The 22,212-nt window shown below is 38.0% G+C and overlaps 1 protein-coding gene across 1 annotated transcript in view; it reads right to left on the reverse strand.

Moving 5' to 3' along the window:
* Positions 1-22,212, reverse strand: part of ST8SIA6 (ST8 alpha-N-acetyl-neuraminide alpha-2,8-sialyltransferase 6) — a 104,204-nt gene that overhangs the window by 18,669 nt on the left and 63,323 nt on the right. The window contains exon 4 of the mRNA XM_045534196.1: positions 16,278-16,364. Within this exon, the coding sequence (XP_045390152.1) occupies positions 16,278-16,364 (87 nt within the window). The remainder of the gene's footprint in view (positions 1-16,277; positions 16,365-22,212) is intronic.

Below are 22,212 nucleotides of genomic sequence, written 5' to 3' on the forward strand. Positions count from 1 at the left end.
ATTCTGGGATTTCCAAAGCTAGGTCAGAAAAAGCCTTGCAGCTTCTGCCTGGGTCTCTTGGAATGTTCGTTTTTTAGATACTTCCCCAAGGCATCCAGCCAGCATGCTGCAAGAAGCTCAAGTCACATGCAGAGGCTCTTTTGAAGGTACTCTAGATCTGTGGTCCCCACCCCTGGTGCCATGGACCAGTACCAGTCCATGGCCTGTTAGGAACCCGGCCACACAGCAGGAGGTGAGCAGCGGGTGCCAGTGAAGCTTCACTGTATTTACAGCCACTCCCCATCACTAGCTTCACCACACAAGCTCCACCTCCTGTCAGATCAGGGTGGGTCTGCTAAATTTGGTGATCGACTGGACACCGACACCAAAGGAGAAGATAACAGCAAGTGACATGCAGGGAGTTCTGATTCGGGCCAGTGGGAGAACGGTGGTGCCTTCCCTGACACAGGGAATGGCCTGAGCAACAGGTGCGAGGGAAACACCCTTGTTCACAATGAAGGTAGTGACCTGTTATGGTTTTAATTCATACTAGCACTTGTAATCTAATAAATGGGACCACACTGCAGCAGAACAGGGAGTTAGATTGTGAAAGAATACGGTTGTAAAGCCTTTCAAAACAGGAGAGATTCACCCATCTGGCCTCGGATGCCATCTGGAACGAGCGTAAAGCTATGACCACACTAACATCTCAAGGTCCTCCTCGCGCTAGTTGCACGAGTGTCTCCTGCCTTTTTTAAATTGTTAGGTTAAAGCCAACTGCGAATTACCTAAGTGTGGAAAACACAAGCTCTAAAAATACAAAGTCAACTGTTGAGATGAATGTTAAGATTTCTGAGTATATTTTATTCAATAGTTTACAGTCCAAAAATAAAAAAAAAAATTCCAGGTCACTGCCATTATTGTTCAATGTGTGAAGAGAACGTAAAGGAGCCATTTATACCAAACCTTTGTTGATAGAGCATACACTTTTATTTATTTAGGGGGTTTTAGTTTTTGTTTTTTGTTTCGAGATAGCATATTGATCTATTGCCCAGTCTGAAGTGCAGTATCGTCATCATAGCTCACTGCAGCCTCAAACGCTTGGGCTCAAGCGATTCTCCTGCCTCAGCCTCCCAAGTAGCTGAGACTACAGGTGCACACCACCATGCTCCGCTAACATTTCTTAGTTTTCATAGACAGGGTCTCACTATGTTGCTCAGGCGGGTCTCGAACTCCTGGCCTCAAGGGATCCTCCCACCCTGGCCTCCTCAAGTACTAAGATTACAGGCATGAGCCACCATGCCTGGCCTAGTTAGATATTTTTAAGGTAAGAACAGGAAACATTTTTTTTTTTTTGGCAGACATTGTCTGGCAACATATTGAGATCCTGAATTAACACTCTGAATCCTATGAAAACAGAGTTTTGTAATTACAACGCTGAATCAGTCTTATGTATAATTATACCAACATGCTACTCTGTGAAACATTTCTTTTTTTTTTTTTTTTTTTTTTTTGAGACAGAGTCTCACTCTGTTGCCCGGGCTAGAGTGAGTGCCGTGGCGTCAGCCTAGCTCACAGCAACCTCACACTCCTGGGCTCGGGTGATCCTACTGCCTCAGCCTCCCGAGTAGCTGGGACTACAGACATGCGCCACCATGCCCGGCTAATTTTTTGTATATATGTTTTTAGTTGGCCAGATAATTTCTTTCTATTTTGTTTTAGTAGAGACGGGGTCTCACTCTTGCTCAGGCTGGTCTCGAACTCCTGACCTCGAGCAATCCACCCGCCTCGGCCTCCCAGAGTGCTAGGATTACAGGCGTGAGCCACCGCGCCCGGCCTGTGAAACATTTCTTAAGGGAAATGTTCCCAGTATATTTTGTGTTTATGCCACTTTCTTTTGCAGAAGGTCTCATCATTTCATGAACTTCAGTCCACCAGACCAAGTGCTCCGTGTATGCTCCAGTGACTGTGAGCAACGCATGGGTCTCACTGGGCTTCATCTGTGTCTTGCACGGGTGGAGGGACAGGTGGCCAGGCCTGTTCTGCTCATGGCCATTTAACGAGCTTGGTTCCCACACACAATGGGGCCCGGGGTGCTCCTAGAAAGCCAGCTCACGTCTCAGGCATCCTTCCAGGACAGCTCAGGCAGCTCACTGTGGAATTCATCTTCCACTTTTTGGCTTCAGTCCCAAACTCAGCTTCTGTTTTTGCCTGGCCTCTGGGAACTGCTTTTGGCCTCTGGCTTCCTTCCAAATCCTGACTTTTCATCTTTGTCCTCAGGCTTCACCCAACAGAATCTCAAATGAGAATTATTCATTCCCACCCTGGACTTGTCAACCCTTATTCAGTCGCAGTTAAGAACTGAATAATCTGAGGATTATTGAGGGGTGGGATATGCAAGTTTGGCTCTGCCTAGAACCAGGCTGATTCACCTTCAGGCAGTTCGGAGTCACTTCCGGTTAGATCACGTGATGTGACCTGCACCTCAAAGTGAGGGCATGGGACACACACTGTTCACATAAAGATAAGTCTTTTTCTATTGCAAATAATGCACAGGAAGACTGTGACTTAGAAAGTTGAAGCTTAATACTTTCTGCTCCATGTGACCTACTTTCTATCATGAAAAGATCAAAGAAAGTTCAAATAGAACAACTTGAATAGGAAGTGCTGGTCCTTGCCAAGTGCATGATCTAATCCATATGAAATGATCACAAAAGCAAAATTGGAGTTTATAAGTGTTTACACGTTTCCCCAAGCAGAGGATTGGAACTGAAACTATTACAGCTTTATTGCTACGTCATGGACTTGCTGTATTTATTACAGATGTGCAGAGTTTAAACTATTTTTAGTAAAATTAATTGTAATCTAGCAAAAATAATATTAAGCTGGAAATAATAATGATGGCTACCACATACTGAGATTCCGACATGTAACAGAGTCTGAACTGAGCATTTTACATACTGAATCTTCATAAAAACTCATAGAGGCAAGTATTATCTCCATTTTACTGACAAAGAGACCAGCTGGGAGATGAGGCTTAGTCTAATAACAATGATGATGATGCCACCAACACACCAATGACCAACTGTCAAAAGTAAAAAGGTGCCTTTAAGGTGTTCTAGTGGGAACTCATTCACCTCCAAGGGAGACCAAATTTTAAATAAATTAAAGACTAGGGATAACAAACAAGAAAGGTCCACGGTCAGATGCATGGAGCCAAAAATTTAAAAAAGACAAATGTGAAGTCAACTTAAAGCTGTGCCCATGTACCTGAACCCAGAAACTGGACTATACTCTTCAACCCCTCATTACTATGCTGAGCCTTGACCCATTTTCCGAACCATTTAGAAAATTCTTCATTCCTCCTGCTGGAAATATTTTCCAATCATTATTTTGTACTCCATAAAATACATGGCTCCCAGATTAACCACCTCTATAAATTAAATAATCACACACACACACACACACACACACACACACACACAGAAAATGAAAACTTATACTTGTGACCAGCATAAAGAAGGTGAATTTCAGGACAGTGCGGCAGCAATGGCTTCATCAGGTTGTTCAGGGAAGGCTTCCCTGGGGCAGGAATAATTGATTTGAGATCTGGAAGATTAGTACTCACTAACTGGGGAAGGTTGGGAGGCAAAAGGGACAGCATTGTCATGGCTCTGGCTGAAGCAAGTGTAGTACATTTGGTGAAATACAAGACCAATGTGGGAGCCAGGGGGAGTGTGGAACACAGTGAGGCCGGAGGAGCAGGGAGTCCCCAGGCAACATAGAGCCTCGTGGGATTTTAATTTTAGTCTTGAGTACAATGAAAAAACACCAAGGGGCTGCAAATTGGTTGGAGCAGGGTGGAAAGGGTGGAAGTGGTGGACATGAGTTGTGGCCAGAGTCCATAGTCCAATTTGCATTTTAAAAAAATCCCTTTGAAAAGCTTCTGTTTATGTCTTTTTTTCCCCTTTTTCTTTAGCCTCCTCCCCCAGGAAAGTATCACCAAATGTTCCTGTCTTTTGCTCACTTTTTGATGGGTGAAAACCTACCTAATGGGTACAATGAACACCATCTGGGTGACGGACACACTCATAACTATGACTCAAGCATTATAAAAGTGATTCATATAACAACAACAAAAAATTCCTCTAGCTTTTGTGCAGGAAATGAATAAGAAGGATGCAGGGAGGTGCATGGTGATTGGCACAAAGGTCACAGAACAAGCAGAAGGTAATGTCAGAGAGTGAGTATAGAAAGCTATCCTCACAACTGTAATATATTAGTATTTCCAGGGTTTGACTGTGTAGTGGAAGAGAAAGTGTCTTTATATAAGAAGTGAAACCAAAAATAAAATCAAGATAGCATGTGGACCTATTGTGATTTTTAGAATCAACTAGCTCACAATGAACACTTATTTCATACTCAAGAAATAGTTGGTGTTATTAAGAATACAATGATATAAGAACTCTAGTGAGTTACAAGGATTCCAAAGGTGGGAAAACATTCCATTTCACCCCCAACAGACCCAAAGAGAATGAAGGGCTTCAAATAAATACCACCTTTTTTTAGCACATCTATGCCTGGGTTAAAAGAGAGTTGATCCACATGACTGAAGATGCCACTGGGTACACTGGGAGAAATCCCAGCAACCCAGAGGGAAGCCGTCATTCATCTGTGTGATCATCAGGCTAATATCACACTGGCAGGTAGGACAGGGGTGTAGATAGTTATTGCTGCTTCGGGTTAATCCATGACATTAATCACGAAGTGGAATTTTATCTTCAAACTCCTGGCTGTCTCACAAAATTAGGAAAATGGGATGATCCACACAGTTAGAGTCAGAAGGTCAGATGTCAGTGATTGTCCCTTAATGAATCTAGTTAGATACGGAATGGAAGACATGGCATTCAGAAAAGCCAAGAATATTCTCAGACTTCAACAATTACAGAAGCCTTGCATCACCCTCTTGCCACCTTTCCTTTCCTGTCTTCTAGATCACTCTGTTGGGCCCCTGAGTCCAAGTCTTCATTACTTCATATCCGGCCTAATGCACAAAGGCTGCTTGTTGAGTCCATTCTGTACAAGACCACTGGATTAATCATTTCCGCCATGTTATGACAGAGTGGGCAACGGATTCCAAGACAGAATTTCAAGATTAGATATCCAGTTCCATCCTTTATTAATACTAGTGGTGACACCTTGGAAAATTCACTAAACTTTCTCTCCAAACCTCTACCTCTTCATCTGTTAAATGGGTGAAACAAAAACAGCCAAATTTCTTCCAGCATCAAAGTAAAGATTGTTTTTGGTACTATTAACATAACCATGACATCTATATTTAACCTTTAGTTATTCCACTGTCACTCATAAGATGAAATTCAGATTCCTGGGGTCCCAACATGACCCTAGGAATAACATGACATCAACTGCCTGGAAATGTCCATTCTTCCTTTGGGGATTTTGTACATACCCTTAAGTAGACTTATCTCCATTCATGCCCAGCTTCTCCTGTCTGCATTCTTCCTGTTCTTCAAAGCTTAGCCTTCCTTCTTCTATGAAATCTTTACAATCCATGTCCTCCTCTGAGCATCAAGAGCAATCCATGGGTTTATGCCATATATTATCTTTTACTGGTAGTTATCTATCCTTGCATATATATCATCATATATGCTGAAGGTCTTAGAGAGAAAGTTATCTCATTAACACCAAGAGAAGAAAAGAACATCAAGTATGCTCAGTACCTACCAGCTACCTGCATATGTACTAAAGATTCAATGAAAACACACTGATTGATTAATTTATCTTGTTGCAGGTGTATGCCAACTTGGACAACTCCTCCATTGTTCTTAATACACAAGAGAAGAAGGGATACAGCTCTCTTCTGTTGCCATAATCTAAGAAATTCATCCAAGGGAAGAAGAATACAATTACAGAACCTCAAGCTGGAAGTTATAGACATGCTCTCTATAACTCCTTCCTTCACAGTAAAGACAGGAAACAGGGGACCAGGGATGACTTCTGAGTCACTAGCCAGGAACCAGCAGAGCTAAGACTAGATCCCAAAATTCTTCGTGCTTTGTCTACTTTGTTCCCCGGTTGAGTTGTTAGGAGACCACAGATCATCTCGGTATCTTTCTTTCCTCCCCTCAGGCTTCTTCCAACCTTTTAACTCCTATAATTTTCTCCCATCTCCCTTAGAGATTTCATATTTATATTTGCATAATAACAAAACTACCTCACTGGATAATATTGGTGACATCTAAACACAGATTTAAAAGTAAATTGTTACATCTAAATAATGAACAAAATATGTTGGCTATATTTGCATATGCTGTTAAACACCTAGAGGAAGGGACCAAAGAACCCAAAAGAGGGGCAGGAATAGTTTTCTGGCACAAGGCAGACTGTCAATAAATAGGAATGTGTAAGGACTGCAGTGAAAAGAGAAAAGAAAAAAAAAAAAAAAAAAAAGGAAAGGAGGAATTGGCCAAAATTAAGCAATCTTCCCAGAGGGAGAAAAGGGAATGGAAGAACCAACACTTTTAGAAAACCATATCCTCCCAAAGCAAACTAAAAATGTAAGCTGTAGAGTAGTAATCACACTTCCAGGCTTCAAAACTTACTATACAGATACAGTAATCAAGGCCGTGTGCTGCTGGCATTAAGAATAGACAGATCAGTGGAAATGCATTGAGAGTCCAGAAATAGACCCTTACATTCATTTATGGTAAATTGATTTTACACAAGGCTGCCAAGACAATTCATTGGAAAAAATAGTCTTTTCAACAAACGGTGCTGAGACAACTAAATATGAAGTTGGATCCCTACTTCTACTGTACACAAAAATTAATTCAAAATGGATCACAGACCTAAGTGTAAAAGCTAAAACTGTTAACTCTTTAAAGAAGTTATAGGAATAAATCATGATCTTAGGTCAAGGAATGGTTTCTTAGATATGATAGCAATAGCACAAACAGCAAAAGAAAAATAAATAAATTGAACCCCATCAAAATTTTAAAGTTTTGTGTTTCAAAATACACTGTTAAGAAATTGAAAAAGCAACTCACAGAATGGGAGAAAATATTTGCAAATCATATTATCTGATAAAGAACTTGTATCCAAAATATATAAAGAACACTTACAACTCAAAAAGAAAAAGACAAACAGTCCAATTTAAAAACGGGCAAAGGATTAGAATAGAATTTCTCTGAAGAAGATAAAAAATGGCCAATGAGCACATGAAAAGATACTCAACATCATTAATCACTAGGGAAATACTAATAAAAACCACAATGAGATACCATGTCATACCCACTAGGATGACTATAAATTTTTAAAAAGACAATAACAAGTGTTACTGAGAATCTAGAGAATTGAGAACTTTTATACATTGCTGTTGGGAAGGTAAAAGGATCCAGCCACTTTGGAAAACAGTTAAACAGTTCCTCAAAAATGTTAAACATAAAGTTACCATATAACCCAGCAATTCCAGTCCTAGGAGTATACCAAGAGAAATGAAAACATACACTCACACAAACCCACAATTGTTCATAGAAACATTATTCTTAATAACCAAAAAGTAGAAACAAACCAAATGTTCACCAATTAATGAATGATAAACAAAATATGGCATACCCATATAACAGATATTATTCAACAATATAAAGGAATGAAATACTAATACATATTACAATGAATGAATCTTTGAAAAATTGTGTTAAGTGAAATAAACCAGTAATTAAAGACTACATATTGTATAATTCCATACATATGAAATGCCCAGAATAGACAAATCCACAGAGATAGAAGGTGGATTATTAGTTGCTTAGAGCTAGGAGGAGAGAGAATGGGAGGTTACTGCCAATGAGCATCTTTTGGGGGTTATAAGAATATCGTGGAATTAGCAGTGATGGTTGCATAACTCTATGAATATACTAAAAACCACTGTACACATTTTAAAGGGTAAATTTTAGGATATACAAATTATGTCTCAATAAATATCTAAATAATGGAGAACGGAAAGAGATAATTTCAGACACACAGCATCATCTGGATCTTTGTATTCAGATAGATATGGGTTTAAAAAACAGACTTTTGACAAATTAGGTTTTTTCCTGTCTTCTTTCCTCTTTTTCTATGCTAGGTCTAAGAAGCTAGTGGGAAATCCAAGAGCAATTGTCTAGAAGACAGGTAGACTAACTTGTTTAGGCTTCAGTTTACTCATCTGTAAAATGGGCATTATAACATGAGACTCACAAGTTGCAGATTAAATGAGATCATTTATTTCAATGTGCCAAGCACTGGGGCTGCCATGTAGTAGGCACTCAATAAGTGTTCATTTATCTCCTTTCCTTCTAGAGCCAGTCCATTAATTACTCACATCTTAAAATGAATTGGTACATCACATGTCAGCAGAGTAACTGGAATTTTGAGGAAGGATGAGGAAGAGGACATTTGGGGAACATGAAAACTTGACATGGCCTGGTGTCCCTGGGCCCCAGAGCCTACATTGCCCTGAGAAGCAAGAGAGAAGGTAAGGAGGAGCTGGGAAAATTTACAGAAGATTTTGTAAAAAGGGAGATAGAAGAAACCCAGGTACCTGACAGAGCTGATGTTCAATACATTTGGAAATATATATGAAACATACAATGAATGAATGGATACTTCACATACTTTGCTATTTTGCTGCAGGTTCATCCTACCTATTCTTCAATCCACTCACTGTTCTGCTTTATAACCTGGCAGCCATGGAAAAGTCCAAGAGAGTTATGTGATTCAGCGTCCAATATGGGATCAACACAAGTTTCAGTCTAAGAAGAGAAAATGAATAAATATCCAAAGGAATTAAAATCATCATGTTGGAGAGATGTCTACACGCCCATGTTCATTGCAGCATTACTCACAACAACCAAGATACAGAGTCAACGTGGTGTCCATCAATGGATGAATGGATAAAGAAAATGTGCTGCATATACACAATGGAATACTGTACAGCCTTAAAAACGAAGGAAGTTCTGTCATTTGTGGTGACATGGAAGAACGTGGAGAACATGTTAAATGAAGCAAGCCAGGCACAGAAAGACAAATACTGCATGATCTCACTTATATGTGGAATCCCAAACAGTCAAACACAGAAGGAGAGAGTAGAGGCTGAGGGAAATGGAGAGATGTTGGTCAAAGGATACAAAGTTTCAGCTAGACAAGAGGAGTAAGTTTTCAAGATCTATCCAACAGCTTGCTGACCACAGTTAATAATAATGTATTGTATATTTCAAAATTGCTAAAATAGTAGATTTTAAATGTTCTCACTACCTAAAAATGAGTACATCAGATGATGAATAGGTGAATTATCTGGATATAATCACTCCACAATATATTTATATATCAAAACATCACATTGTACCCCATAAATATAACAATTATTACTTGTCCACTAAAAATAAAAATTTGAATGCAAAAATAATTAAAATTTTAAGGAAAAAAGACCAAATTCAGTCAGCAACTCAGATGTCTTGAGTTTTCCCCTTACTAGCTAATGTGTACACTGCTGTTTTTAATTTCATGAAAGGTCAGCTCACATATTTGAGTGGAAAGTAGGAAACCAAGATAACATAAAATATAAAAGAATATGATTATCAAAGCAAAGGACATGAAGTCAACCGAAATGTAAACTCTGAAGTGAAGGAGCAATGTTGAAACACTGGAGAAAGATCTATCTACTGGGATGTTGTGCCAGTGTAAATAACATAATGTACCGATGAAGACATTGCAAGCAACGTTATACAGAGAAGAGGATTTGAATGACAGGCAGCCTAGAAGGGGACTTATCTGACATGAGAGCACAAAGAAATATAGTTAATTTTGAGTACAACTTGGGAGATAAATTTTGAAATAGAATTTAGAAGACCAGCAGACCCTACGTGGGTTTGATACGTTTTTATGGCAAAGTTTATATTCTGAAGACTAAAAAGAGGAACTAGTCCTTAAATGTACAAGCACTAGCATCTATTATTAAATACAGCAGAAGTAATGACATGGTGTAGTTTCTGTTGCTTTTCTAAATGCACAGACATGCTGGATGGCATGACAAATAGAAGATGATATGACAGGATATTAACGATAAAAAATGATCTCAATGCAGAGGAAACAAAAGCAGCTTTTTCAATCTGACAACTGACCCAAAACAACTATCATAAAGTACACACATCTTCTTAAATTAAAAAAAAATAAAATATGTATTGCTTTCAGCTGTCATCATAGTTATCCTATATGAAATGGAAACATTTAAAAGGGACAGAAAGAAGAACAGTGGCTCGGAAAAATGGATATGGTTTTGTATAATCGAAAGCAGCTCCTAATAGAGATGATTTTTGCTTTTCTCCAAGAAATCTGTGCTACGGAACAAAATGCCTGGAACATAATAATGTTCAATAAATGTTGATTGAATGAAAAATTGTAAGCTTACAAAATGCTAACCGAAATCAAACAATACTATTGCTTTTGGAGAATGAACTCAGAAGATAACTGAAAACTTTGCTGGCAAAACTAAGTTTGGTTGCCTACCTAGTTCTATGATTTCATGTAAAATATTAACTTAGCTATTTATTTGCAGAATTTATATCATTCCACAAAGCTAAATCATTAAATGATACTGTTTGAACAATGTAACCATCATAGAGATTAAAAAATGAACATATTTGATAAGGTAGGTAAGTTTATTTTGCTTAACACTGTATTTTTTTCCAAAGACCTCAAATAAAAATGAAAATAACACAATGGCTGTTATTTTAGAAATGTCAGTGAATCTATGAATATAACATTGAAGTCTTTTCTCGCATATCCAACACAAGAAAGACAAAGGAATAACTCTCAAGAAATTTTAATTTAATCAAACCTGAGGGGATAATTTCAGATTTAATAAAATCGCTACCATGTAATAGTTATCTGTAACAAAGCAATCAGGCACAAAATACCTGTTTTACAAGTTGTTTGAAAGGTATTTCATTTGCATTAGTCTTAACTGTGTGCATTTACATAATGACACTGTTTTCTGCCACTAAGTTTTCAGTAAATATGTGGTTGATAATATTCAGTCATCTTGGATTCCAACTCACCTCTTTGAAACATGAGGATGTCTAAAAAAATCAAATGGTATTAGTGACTCCAAAAGAAACTGAAAAACAAAATAATAGTGTGTGTATTTCTGGGGGAAAAAGTGAAAGTAAAATGGAAATTAAGCACTGTTGCTGTGTACCTATTAGTTTTCCATAATTGGTCACACAAATGAATACAGTTCTTTTAACTTAGAAAATCATTCAAGAAAGCTAATGCAGTAATTACCATGCAAGTTACCTAGGGAATCTAAGACTAATTACTGAAGCTCAAAGATCTTCTGCTGGGATAAAACCTGTTTACCAGAAGTTTCTAGAGCTTCACAAAGGAGGGCAGAACAGGGGGTATCTCATATCAGGTTTAATTTAAATTTAAGCCTCTCTATATTATTCTAAAGTATCTGAGTTTCATGCTCAAGCAAATGATTATCAGTTTCAAAATGAAGAGAGTGAGAATGTGAAAAACAGTAATTTCATACACTGAAATCCAGGTAGATTTTCCACAAATTATTCTGTGTATTAGCCTTGCTTAGGAAAAAAAAAATAACAAACTCTAATGGGAGAATAAATAAATGGTTTTAAAAGCAGATAAGGCAGACACCTCGACATTGCTGACTTTGTACGACTACATGTAAATGGAATTAGATGCCAAGAAAAAACAGGAGGCGGGACATCTTCAACTCTTACTTAAATCCCTCTTTAACTAGGTTCAAGTGAAACTTAGACTGTCTGGAGGACAGGGATGGGTAAATCCGAGCCAGACGGACACGTTCGCTTGTGGTAACCATGCCAACGTGGAAGGTGAAACAAGCAATCAAGTCCCAAAGCAAACAGAGTCTCAGGGGCAGAAAAGTCCTTGGAAATACATTAGTCCATTTGGAAGGTCCTAGACTCCTTGAGAATCTGATGGAACTTATGGATTCTTTCCCCAGAAACATGTACAAAATTTCAAGTACAGTTTCAAGGGCTCTTGGAAACCACTGGCACAGACTTCAGATGAAGAACCTTTCTAGTTAAGCCTCTCATGTTTCCAGGTAAAGGCTAAGACAAGCTACAGATTCAAATCCCAGGCTACAGGGTTCTCAGACCCACAATTAAGTGTAAAATAAATAAAAGCTTAGGAATCTATAAAAAGAGGATAAACTCCATCATAGCACACATACAAAATTGCTGAGGAGACAGACTTGGAGAGAACCCTATTTCTTGCATAAGCCAGCTTTAAGTTGCACTTGCTTTTCTTTGGGGGAAGAAAGTCCATTTTCTCTTAGCATTTAGACTTTTCCCAGACCAAAGAAAGGTCTTCTATATCCAGTTGTCCCCAAAGTCAGCTCAAATGCATACTGTCCAAGATGGGTTTGTCTTCTCAAAAGCAATTTCCGTTTGAAAGCTTTCAATTTGGCAGTAGCACCACGATTATCCCAATCAACCAGACCCGAGATTTCTCATTTGACTTTAGTTTTCTTCTCCTTCACTTAGAGAACTGGAAAGTCAACAAGCAACCAGGTCCTACCACATCTTCAGTCACACAGCTTCTTATTGGGTAACATCTGTGTGACAAGCACTGGAAATACAGAGATAAATAAGACATGCCACACCCCAGAGAGCTCATAGTCAAGTCTCACCGTTGATATTTTCATAGGTACCACTGATATTGCAGATGCTCACTATCCTGTGCTCACTTTTCTTACTGCTGACTACTAACTGCTGTGGCTCCTTTAGACTACTCACTCCCTCCTGCCCAAAACAAAAAATTCACCTTGTAATTCCTTTGCTAGCAATATCCTGATTGGGCTCCTAGTGTCTCAAAGTGTCTGTGGACTTTACTCTGGTAAGCAGAACCCTGTGCATCATCAGAACCTCCCCTGTCTACCTAAACCTATCCCCTTTGTTTCAAGCACCTTGTAGTTCAAGTTCATTGCTAGAGCCCAGCTAGCCTTAAAATTCACCAGCCTTAATTCCTGGCCCCATCATCCCAAAATTGATCTCTCCCTCCCTTTCCACCTATAGCTTCCAGGACAGAACTTCAGCTCAAGTCCTACCTCTTTCCACAAAATGTTTCAAAAAATTACATCCGACAGTGATCTTGCATTAATATATCACAGTATTTGTCTAAATCACTCCTTCTGACATTCAATCATAAATATTCATATTTTTATTTCTTGTCTCTCAAAACTGACTATAAATTCTTTGAGGTCAGTAAGAAAACCTTGCATTTTTCTTGTTTACTTTCATGCATCCATTTATCTAACATATATTTATTGAGGCCCTATTTTGTGCCCAGTATCATACTGGGCACCAAAGGAGTCTACAGTGCTTTGACTTAGTAAGCCCTAAACAAATTTATTGGTGAATAGAATTTACCCTTTTTTCTTGCAAGTAGCATATTTATTTAGTAAAAATAAGTTTTAAGCTGACTATTAGATCATTTAACCACAAGAGTCCCATAATTTTCAAATAGTCCCTAGGTGCCAACTGTTAGAAGTTTCAACAATCAGGTTGTAGGTTGCAGATGGCTTTAGAATATATTCACTTGTTCATATTCTTTAGAATTTAATGTAACTTTTGTAATTGCTGCTAAAAAAATTACCATATTTTTAGGCTCACATTTTACTTTTCTTCAATTTGGTATAAAATGCTCTAAATAAATCAAATGAAAAACTATTTAGCTATTTGACATTGATAATTACAGGGGACATATCTATGTTACCAGCTTTATACATAAGCCAGAGATGACTCAGATTTGGCCAGCTATATTAGTAAAAATTGAGGAAAGGAGATGATTTATTATGACTTAATTGCACAGACTTCTGTTGTGGGTTTATATAATTTAGTTTACAAATATGTCCATAAAAAGAACATTACGGTATAATAAATATTCAAGTAAATAAATAAATATCATCATGCCTGTTCTCTTTAATGACAACAAATAATGAGTATTATAGCCCCAGATGTTTATTTAAATTGGCCCTGAAGGGATGGATAGGCCACTGGGTAATCATCATAGTTACAGATGCATTTTTTAATACCAAGATGGTACTATGGAAAGAATGGCTATACTGTCCTTGGACCATCCATCTATATGGCTTTTCTGTCCATCATAATCTGCAGCAATGATTCTCATGCAGCTCTGGATTTGAAGAGACTGCTGATTTTTGATGAAGAAAGAGGAGGAAGAGGAGAAGAAGGAGGAACGAAAGAAAAAAAAAAACCTTTAAAGATAATATATTTTAAAAATTGAGCCAGACATTGTGTGTGAAAATGTGCAGAGATAATTTTAGGCTCCAAATAAGGTTACCTTTCTCCAGAGAGGATTTACTTTTGTTTCTATCAGGGATGCAAGCTAAGGCCAGATCTAAATCCAACTCAGGATGGAAATGATTCAAATTTGGGCTTCAGTTCTTTTGAGAATTGATTTTTCCAGGAACTGCTGGAAGCTCTGTTCAGTTTCTCTGCCTTTCAGCCTCACTTTTGTGTTCTTACTTGGCAGGTTCCAAGAAAAAGCAGCCCTAAAGGTCGGGCTCCCCTCCCTTGGTTTCTCTCTTCTTCCTGATTTTAGTCCTATAAATTCTCCCTGCTTCAGGTAGCTCTCCAAGTCCCTCAAACAGGTATATAGTATACTTTGCATTATTCTCAAGAGGCTTGGTGTGAATTAACTTAACAGCCCGAAGCAGAAGCTCCTATACCCCTACTTTCATTACTGCTGTCACCACTCTTCTATCTTTCCAGCTAATTATTGTGGATTGATCCTCAGTAGTTCAATACCTCGATCTCTCCCCCTTTCTTCTCTGCCTATTCGGCATATGTAGAAAGTTCTCTCAATGTCAGACTCTGCCACTTGTTTAGGTTACGATTGTTTCCCTGCCACCAGGATCTCTCAAATCCAGTCTGGAATAGAGCTGTGTAGCATAAAATATCCTGGAAATGAAATAGGTAAACAGGAATCCCCTTTTCAGCCTCTCACCCTAAATGCCAGGGAGGAAAGATGCTTAATGGTACCCTACAGGAAGTCATGACATCCATGTGTCTCCCCAGTGGCCTGAAGAGATCCACTCTTAGCCTTGACCCTATCAGGAAGCGACTCCTTCACCCATTAGGGCTGACCAGTGCCCTCTCACACTGGTAGCAGAATCAAAGGCAGCCGGGCCAACGACACCAGTGTACACTGACTGAAGGAGGAACAAGCAGAGCCACAGCACAACGCAGACAAGAAGGGTTACCTTCCCGCAAGAAAGAGCTCCAGGCAGCAGATATGTCTGAGAGTATATTAGGGGAAAGCAAAGTCTCTTTAGTAAGATTTTTAAAAGATTTACTGTTTAAAGTAAACATTAAAAATATAAACAGGTAAGGAGAAAGACACGTCTCTGGATCACAGTATAATAAAATAATTTGGCACAGGACAAAGCCAGTGTGGGATGCACAGCAAAGAATGAGAATGTGGGCCAAAAAAAAATAAAAAATCCCCCAAAACAATAAATGAAACCCAACAAATAAAAAAACAGACCAATCTAGACCAAGAAAGCCCAGAGACAACTGACCTAGCTCTATGGTATATGGAGGGGTTGTGGGGGGAGCTACCAGCTAAGAATCGATGCACCCCCACATCATATTGCTTTCACAAAATTTATTTCTGTCTGGGCGGGCTTCAAGTTCTCCAAGCACGATGGATAACTCTAGAATGGTCAATCGAGAACCTGGTTTTGCCAGGTTGATGTCTCCTCCCTAGGTTATTACTTAGAACAATTCATGCCCCTTGAATGTCATTTGTGTTAAAAAGCTAATGAGGAAAAACTAGAAGAGAACATGCAACAAAACAAAACAGTTTTGATTCTAAAGTGATGGGATTATAGATGGTGTTTTCCAAACATTCCCTAATGCTATTACCTTGTATTTGCAAAATAAATAAATAAATAAATGCTAACCATAAAATGGTAGAAAGAAGAGGCAACATCTTCTAAAATGTAACAAAGACATAATAAAAAACCTTCCAGTAACATAATTATAAATTTCTGTATGAAGATGGGGACATAGTGCCATGTGCCTCATGAGAGGGTCTTAGAATTCAGTCATCCTGATTGCTGGCTGGTCAGTTCTACTTTTCTTTTTAACAACATGTTGCCTATTTTCCCAAAAAGCAAATGAATAAGACATTTTTAAATTTCATACTATTTATAAAAAAATAATTTTTACCTAAAATTTGCGTATTCTTCTGCTTGTCGTTTCCATGGACAGCTCTGTATACTTGCGATAATCTGAAGGTAGTCATCTTCTGAATACCTAAGAATTAAATGTCAATGAAATTAGAAAATAATGACCTCACATATAAGTCTTCTTAGAGGACATTTTTATAATTGACTCATTTTAGTCCTCTAAATCTCTTCTGAAATAAGGTGAAGTAAAAACAATTAAAATTGTACTCGTTTCAAAATACCTAGGAAAATACAATTTGCAAATAATTGTGCTGTTGGTTTTGGTATGTATAATTTGCACATATCATAAGCCAAGTATAGTATTACAAACCATGATAGCACACCAACTCACATATGTATCTTATGGGCATTTCACCTTAGCTTTAACTCATTGACTAATAAATATATGCTTTAGAGATGTTTATTATAAATACGTAGTCACTTTTTTCAGACTCTCAGTTCATAGATTTACCTTGACATGTATAGATAAAATGTCCACAAAATAACCATCTTAAGTTGCAATTTTGAACCTTACATAAAAATCCAAATTGGGGTCCCATTCAGTGCTTCTCAAATTGTACCTCCGTGACTATACATTTTTATATCAATATACACTTCTCTTATCCCTTCAGTCCCCAATAGATCTCCTTCTATGTGAAACTTCATCATTAAGTATTAATTCCTTAAGCACAGAATACACTTTAGTCTTTAAGCATTCTCATTTGACATGCAAATATCCTTTTGAATGAGAAAACCTTTACATTTTCTTTCAATTAATATCTTAGTCATTAGTTGCCAGCCAGTAGAGATTAAGGCTCTACCACAATGACAGAGCATATGTTGGTGAAGGGACAGGGGATGGAGAAGGCAATAAAGAGCCGTGTCAGGAAAAGTTATACCCCTACCCGCATACGGTACAATGCGTATTCTCCTGAGTTTATTTCTGAAGGGCAGTATTTCTTATAAGCAGGGAATGTAGTCAACCAAGCAACACCTTTGCCCATGAAATCTACCTTCCTCTTTGGTTTCTCTCCCTTCAATAATGCTCCCAACATGAGTCAAAAACACACCACGGGTTGCCTGGGATTGGGGTTAACATGTAGGTGGGTAGGAGAGACAAATGGATTATAAAAGAGCATGAGAGAACTTTTGGGGGTGAGGGACATGTTCATAATCTTGATTATAGTGATGGTGTGTATATAAATACATATATATACATATTTTATATATACACACACACACACACACACACACACACACACACACTAGGACTCTTCAAATTGTACAATTAAGTTGGAGTTTATGGAACATCACGCACTCCTCAAAAAAACTTTAAGAAATGTTCACTATTGGACTAAACATTATATTTTCCATGATGATATAACTAAGATAATATGCACTATATATCAGCCATTATTAAAGATAAAATATCTAAAATTTGAAATTCGATTTACTGTGAACTTAGAGCACATTTAAATTGATAATGCTTTTTAAAGAGTTCCCTGGATAGCTAATAAGTTGTTACTTTCTGTGAGCTCTCAGAGTACTTTGACCAATAATTCTATAGTAGCCTTTCCCACACTGAATTTGATTATGAGTTTACATGTTGGTTTCACACTCTCTCTCTTCCCCTTAGGACATTGAGGATGGACCATTTCTAGCCATGCCATCCCTAGGACATACTGATTGTTCTTGTTAACTGAGGAAATGCATATTTAAATATAAATATGAAATATAATGAGGCCATAAAGTACTCTGAATAAACTCAAAACATTTCCTTATTCCATGGATTATGGCTTCTATGTAATAACTTTCCCCAGTCCTGACTTCCACTGACTTTTCCTATCCACAAATCTCCCTGTATCAAAGTCCAGCCCTCCTTCAATGTATTGCCTGAAAATGCTCACATTATAGCTCAACAGCTAGTCAATTCTGTCAGTTCACCAACTCATCCTTCCTAATTTTCCACTTCTTAGCATGAAAGGGGGGATGAGTATATGTGTGTGTCCTGTTAAACTTTTATACTTTTTGTCATGAGTAACCCCATACGTGACTGTACCTATCATCTTCTTTGAACTCCCTCAATAATAATCGATGTAGAATTTGCTGTAGAGTTCACACAGCAAACAGAGAAAGGGTTATGTTGCTGCATAGTAGATGTCTAACCTCTGCAACTTAAAAACAAAGCATTCAGTGAAGCCCTTTCTCTTTCTGGCTGACTCTTGGACTTGGGAGTAATCTCCATTCTCAATCCTTTTTGTTGGCATAGCGAGGGTGTGGGGATCCTCTCTTCTCTCCTCTATTCTTTCTCTGGTTAGTATGCTAGAGCTGGCTTCACCCAAGCTTATGGGAGTTGACCGCTAAATTTTCAGGAATGTTGTGAACAAGTTGTTAAACCATTGGTAGCTTTGAAATGGGAGTGTTTACACCATAGGAATTGGCAAATGTGACACATCAGGGCTCTCTGCCTCCCCTCTCCACCCAAGTTAGTCATTACACATGAACGAGTTCACCACTATTCCTATACTTCTCCATCCCAATTGTGTAACCTGTTGGCCTGGCTCATATCCATTCATTGTCCCCATAGTTTGAGCCTCACTGAGGCCTGCCAAGAAGGCCAGGTAAGACTTTGCTGCCATACCTACCTCATCAAACAAGGCTGATCCAGAGTAGACCAAAACCTGGGTTAAACAAATCTCACAAGATCCAAAGAGCAACTACTGTTTAATTGGGAAATTAATGGTGACTTTATTTTTGACCAAGGTGTTGTGCAAATGCTCAAGTACATTCTACTTTTACTTTAGCTTCCTTGAAAAGCAGAGTTTATGCCATTTTGAAATTATTCTTGGCTGTATCTTAAGTTTAGCCTGGAACATTAAAATTGCCATCCTTTGCCAATTAGAATAAAGGTGCATCATAAAATATATATATGGTCTTTAAAGCATTTTGTTTTAAACTTCCCCCAATAAATTGTAGCTGGCTCTAATTTAATATAATACTGAAAGATGCCAATCACAATGTTTCTAATCTTACCAGCGAGTTAGCTGTATAAAATGGCTTTTGACTTTGTAGTCACTGATATATAAAACCAAGTGAACAATTATAGCAGACCTATCTATTATATAGTAAAAGAAGAGATACTTCCGGCCATTTTACAATCAGAAGACAGTACTCAAGCTACTTATTCCCTGAAATTACTGTGTTCAAAGAATTATTTTTATGTCCAGTCTAGAAATGAAGCATTATCTTCTGATATTACAAAGGTGAAGACTAAAGAATATGGGATATCAAAGAGATTTTTTTCCCTAAATCCTTGCCCTTTTCCACTGAAAAATAAGCCACCAACCAGCTTTTTTCAAAAATTAAGATTGCCAGAGTACCATCATGATTATAATGTGGGAGAATGGTTGCAGCAGAAAACCATTTGAGAACAAAAAGCCACACATGTGCTCCAAGTGTGGGCCAATCTGAGAAATAAGTGTGTCTCTGCAAAAGCTGCTTGTTAAGTCCAATGTTCTAAATCTTACCATACTTTCTGCATACTTACACATATCGTTGGTTTTCAGTTTACAAAACACAAAATCTTGGGAGGCGACTCTGCTTATGACATTACTTTCATTTTTCTGGATGATAAAACTAAAAGTTCTGGGAAGATAAACAGCTTTTTCAATATTGCATTGTAAGTGGATGAGCTAAGAATTAAACTCATGTCTTTTGATTCACATTCTGCCTCTTTCCAATATATCATGCTACATCTCATCTATTTTCATAATGAAACTGAAAATTAATCCCATCAGAAACATTTTCTGGTCCCAAGATGTACAATAAATCACACTGAATAATGCAGCAAGTTATGTTCAAAAGGATAAATAATGTCTATTTAAATCATTAATTATTAGTAATTCTCAAAATGAGACACAAATTATAAATAACATATTAAATGATAATAAATGCCGTGTTAAATTTTTAAATATTTTTCTGGAAATGTCTCTTTGAAGATGAAGATCCACATGCTGTGACTAGTTTTATCTCAATTAAGATATAAATAGGGCATTTTAAGGGCTATAATTTATGGTTAATTAATTTAATCATTAAATATTTACAGTAGTTCTCTTTTTATTCATGGTTTCATTTCTTTAGCTTCTGTTACCAGTGGTGAGCCATGGTCCAAAAATATTAAATGGAAAATTCCAGAAATAAACAATTCATAAGTTTTAAATTGTGCACTGTTCTGAGCAGCGTGATGAAATCTCACATCGTCTCACTCCACCTTGCCAAGGATGTGAGTCATCCCTTTGTCCAGCATATCCACACTTTCTATTACCTACTTACTAGACTCTTAGTAGCCATCTCAGTTACTGGATCGAAAAAACAGTATATATATAGGGATTTGTGGTATCCATGGTTTCAGGCATCCACTGGGGGTCTTGAAACATATCCTCTGGATAAGGTGGGACTACTGCATTGGGTGCATATTAGGTGCCTCGAGGTTATCTTGGTGATATTTATTAGTCCCATTTAAGCAGCTGAGATACTGATATAGTTTCCTATCACATCTCTTCACAGTGAAAGCCAATCTTTTCTTATCCATTTAGATGGGTGGGAATAGCCCAGTAATATTAAGTCAGTAGTTTTCTGAGTGATGCTCTGTGTAGATCAAAAAGTCTTTTGCAGCTAATTTCCACCAATCCCCTGAAGAGCTTAGCTCTACGTGAAAATAAAATCTGAAAATGCATACAGTGCTAGAAGATTTTCAGTCAATACAGCCAATCATTTCCACTGGGTAAACTTTTTAAAGGAATGGCTAATGAGTGAATAAAAGCTAAACAAAGAGAAGTGTGTCTATGCAGTAGTAGTATCAACATTTCATCCACTAAAGGAAGAAAACGTCAATTTGCATTGTTTTCAACTATGTGTGATGGTAACTTCTAATTAGAATGCCATGGGTATTGTCAATTGGCATGGGAGAAAGGGATCTGAAACATTTATTCTCTCCATACCTTTTAATGTTCCTCAGACAAGTTAAATAAATATTACAAAGTAGCTTCAGAGATTAACTCCAGAAGATGCCAATAATACTTCTTCCCAGCTCCAATGAAATCTCCAAAATGCTATACTGCATTATTTGAAAAGGCCAAACATTGATTTTAAAAAGTGGGAGATACTTTGTATATCCTAGAAAAATTAACTTTGGGGTACTGGTGTTAACTATATACTAAAGACGAGCTATGAAATGCTGTGAGCAGTGACTAACCTTAGCCAATCAAGAGGAAATGATGCATCCATAATATTTACAGAGGGCTGGATGTGGTAGGAAAGGCAACACAGATTGGTGGTGCACACTTGGGCTAACAACATGGTATAGTTGGAGAGCTGTTACCACCCCAAGGCTGCAGGTGACCCAGAAAGAGCTGTAGTTGCAGGTGAAGAGGAGGGCTGCTGGGCTGTGGCCTTTGGTAGAGGATGCAGTCATCCCTAACCCCAGCCCACAGAGAGGATCCAGAGGGATAAGTCCCCCCAGGCTCTCTCATCCCACCTTCTACTCTCCTGCCAATGACCCTCATAGGCTGAACCTAACCAGAAGCCAAAGGATGAGAGAGTCCAACTGATGCAGTTCAAGGAAGTCAACCTCCAGGAGCACAAGGCAAGGAGGAAAAGAGTGGAGAATAGATCTGCATGGTCAGCTAAGAATACACGGCACAAATGGAAATCTAGTCATGGTACTATTTCTCAGCATTATTTTGGGGTAACTCAATTTTACTTCAGTGGACTAATTTGATGCAATGCCCAAATCAAGCAGGACCTCGCAGCAAAACACACAATATAACTTTCAGTATCTTGAAGCTTCTTCCTCACAAATATCTGCAACATGCAAATACATCACCAGGATAGAAAGAATGAATAAACAAAGAATGAATCTGATATTTAAGATTTTC

Source organism: Lemur catta, chromosome 1 (assembly GCF_020740605.2).
Source record: "Lemur catta isolate mLemCat1 chromosome 1, mLemCat1.pri, whole genome shotgun sequence".
NCBI classification, from domain to species: Eukaryota; Metazoa; Chordata; class Mammalia; order Primates; family Lemuridae; genus Lemur; species Lemur catta.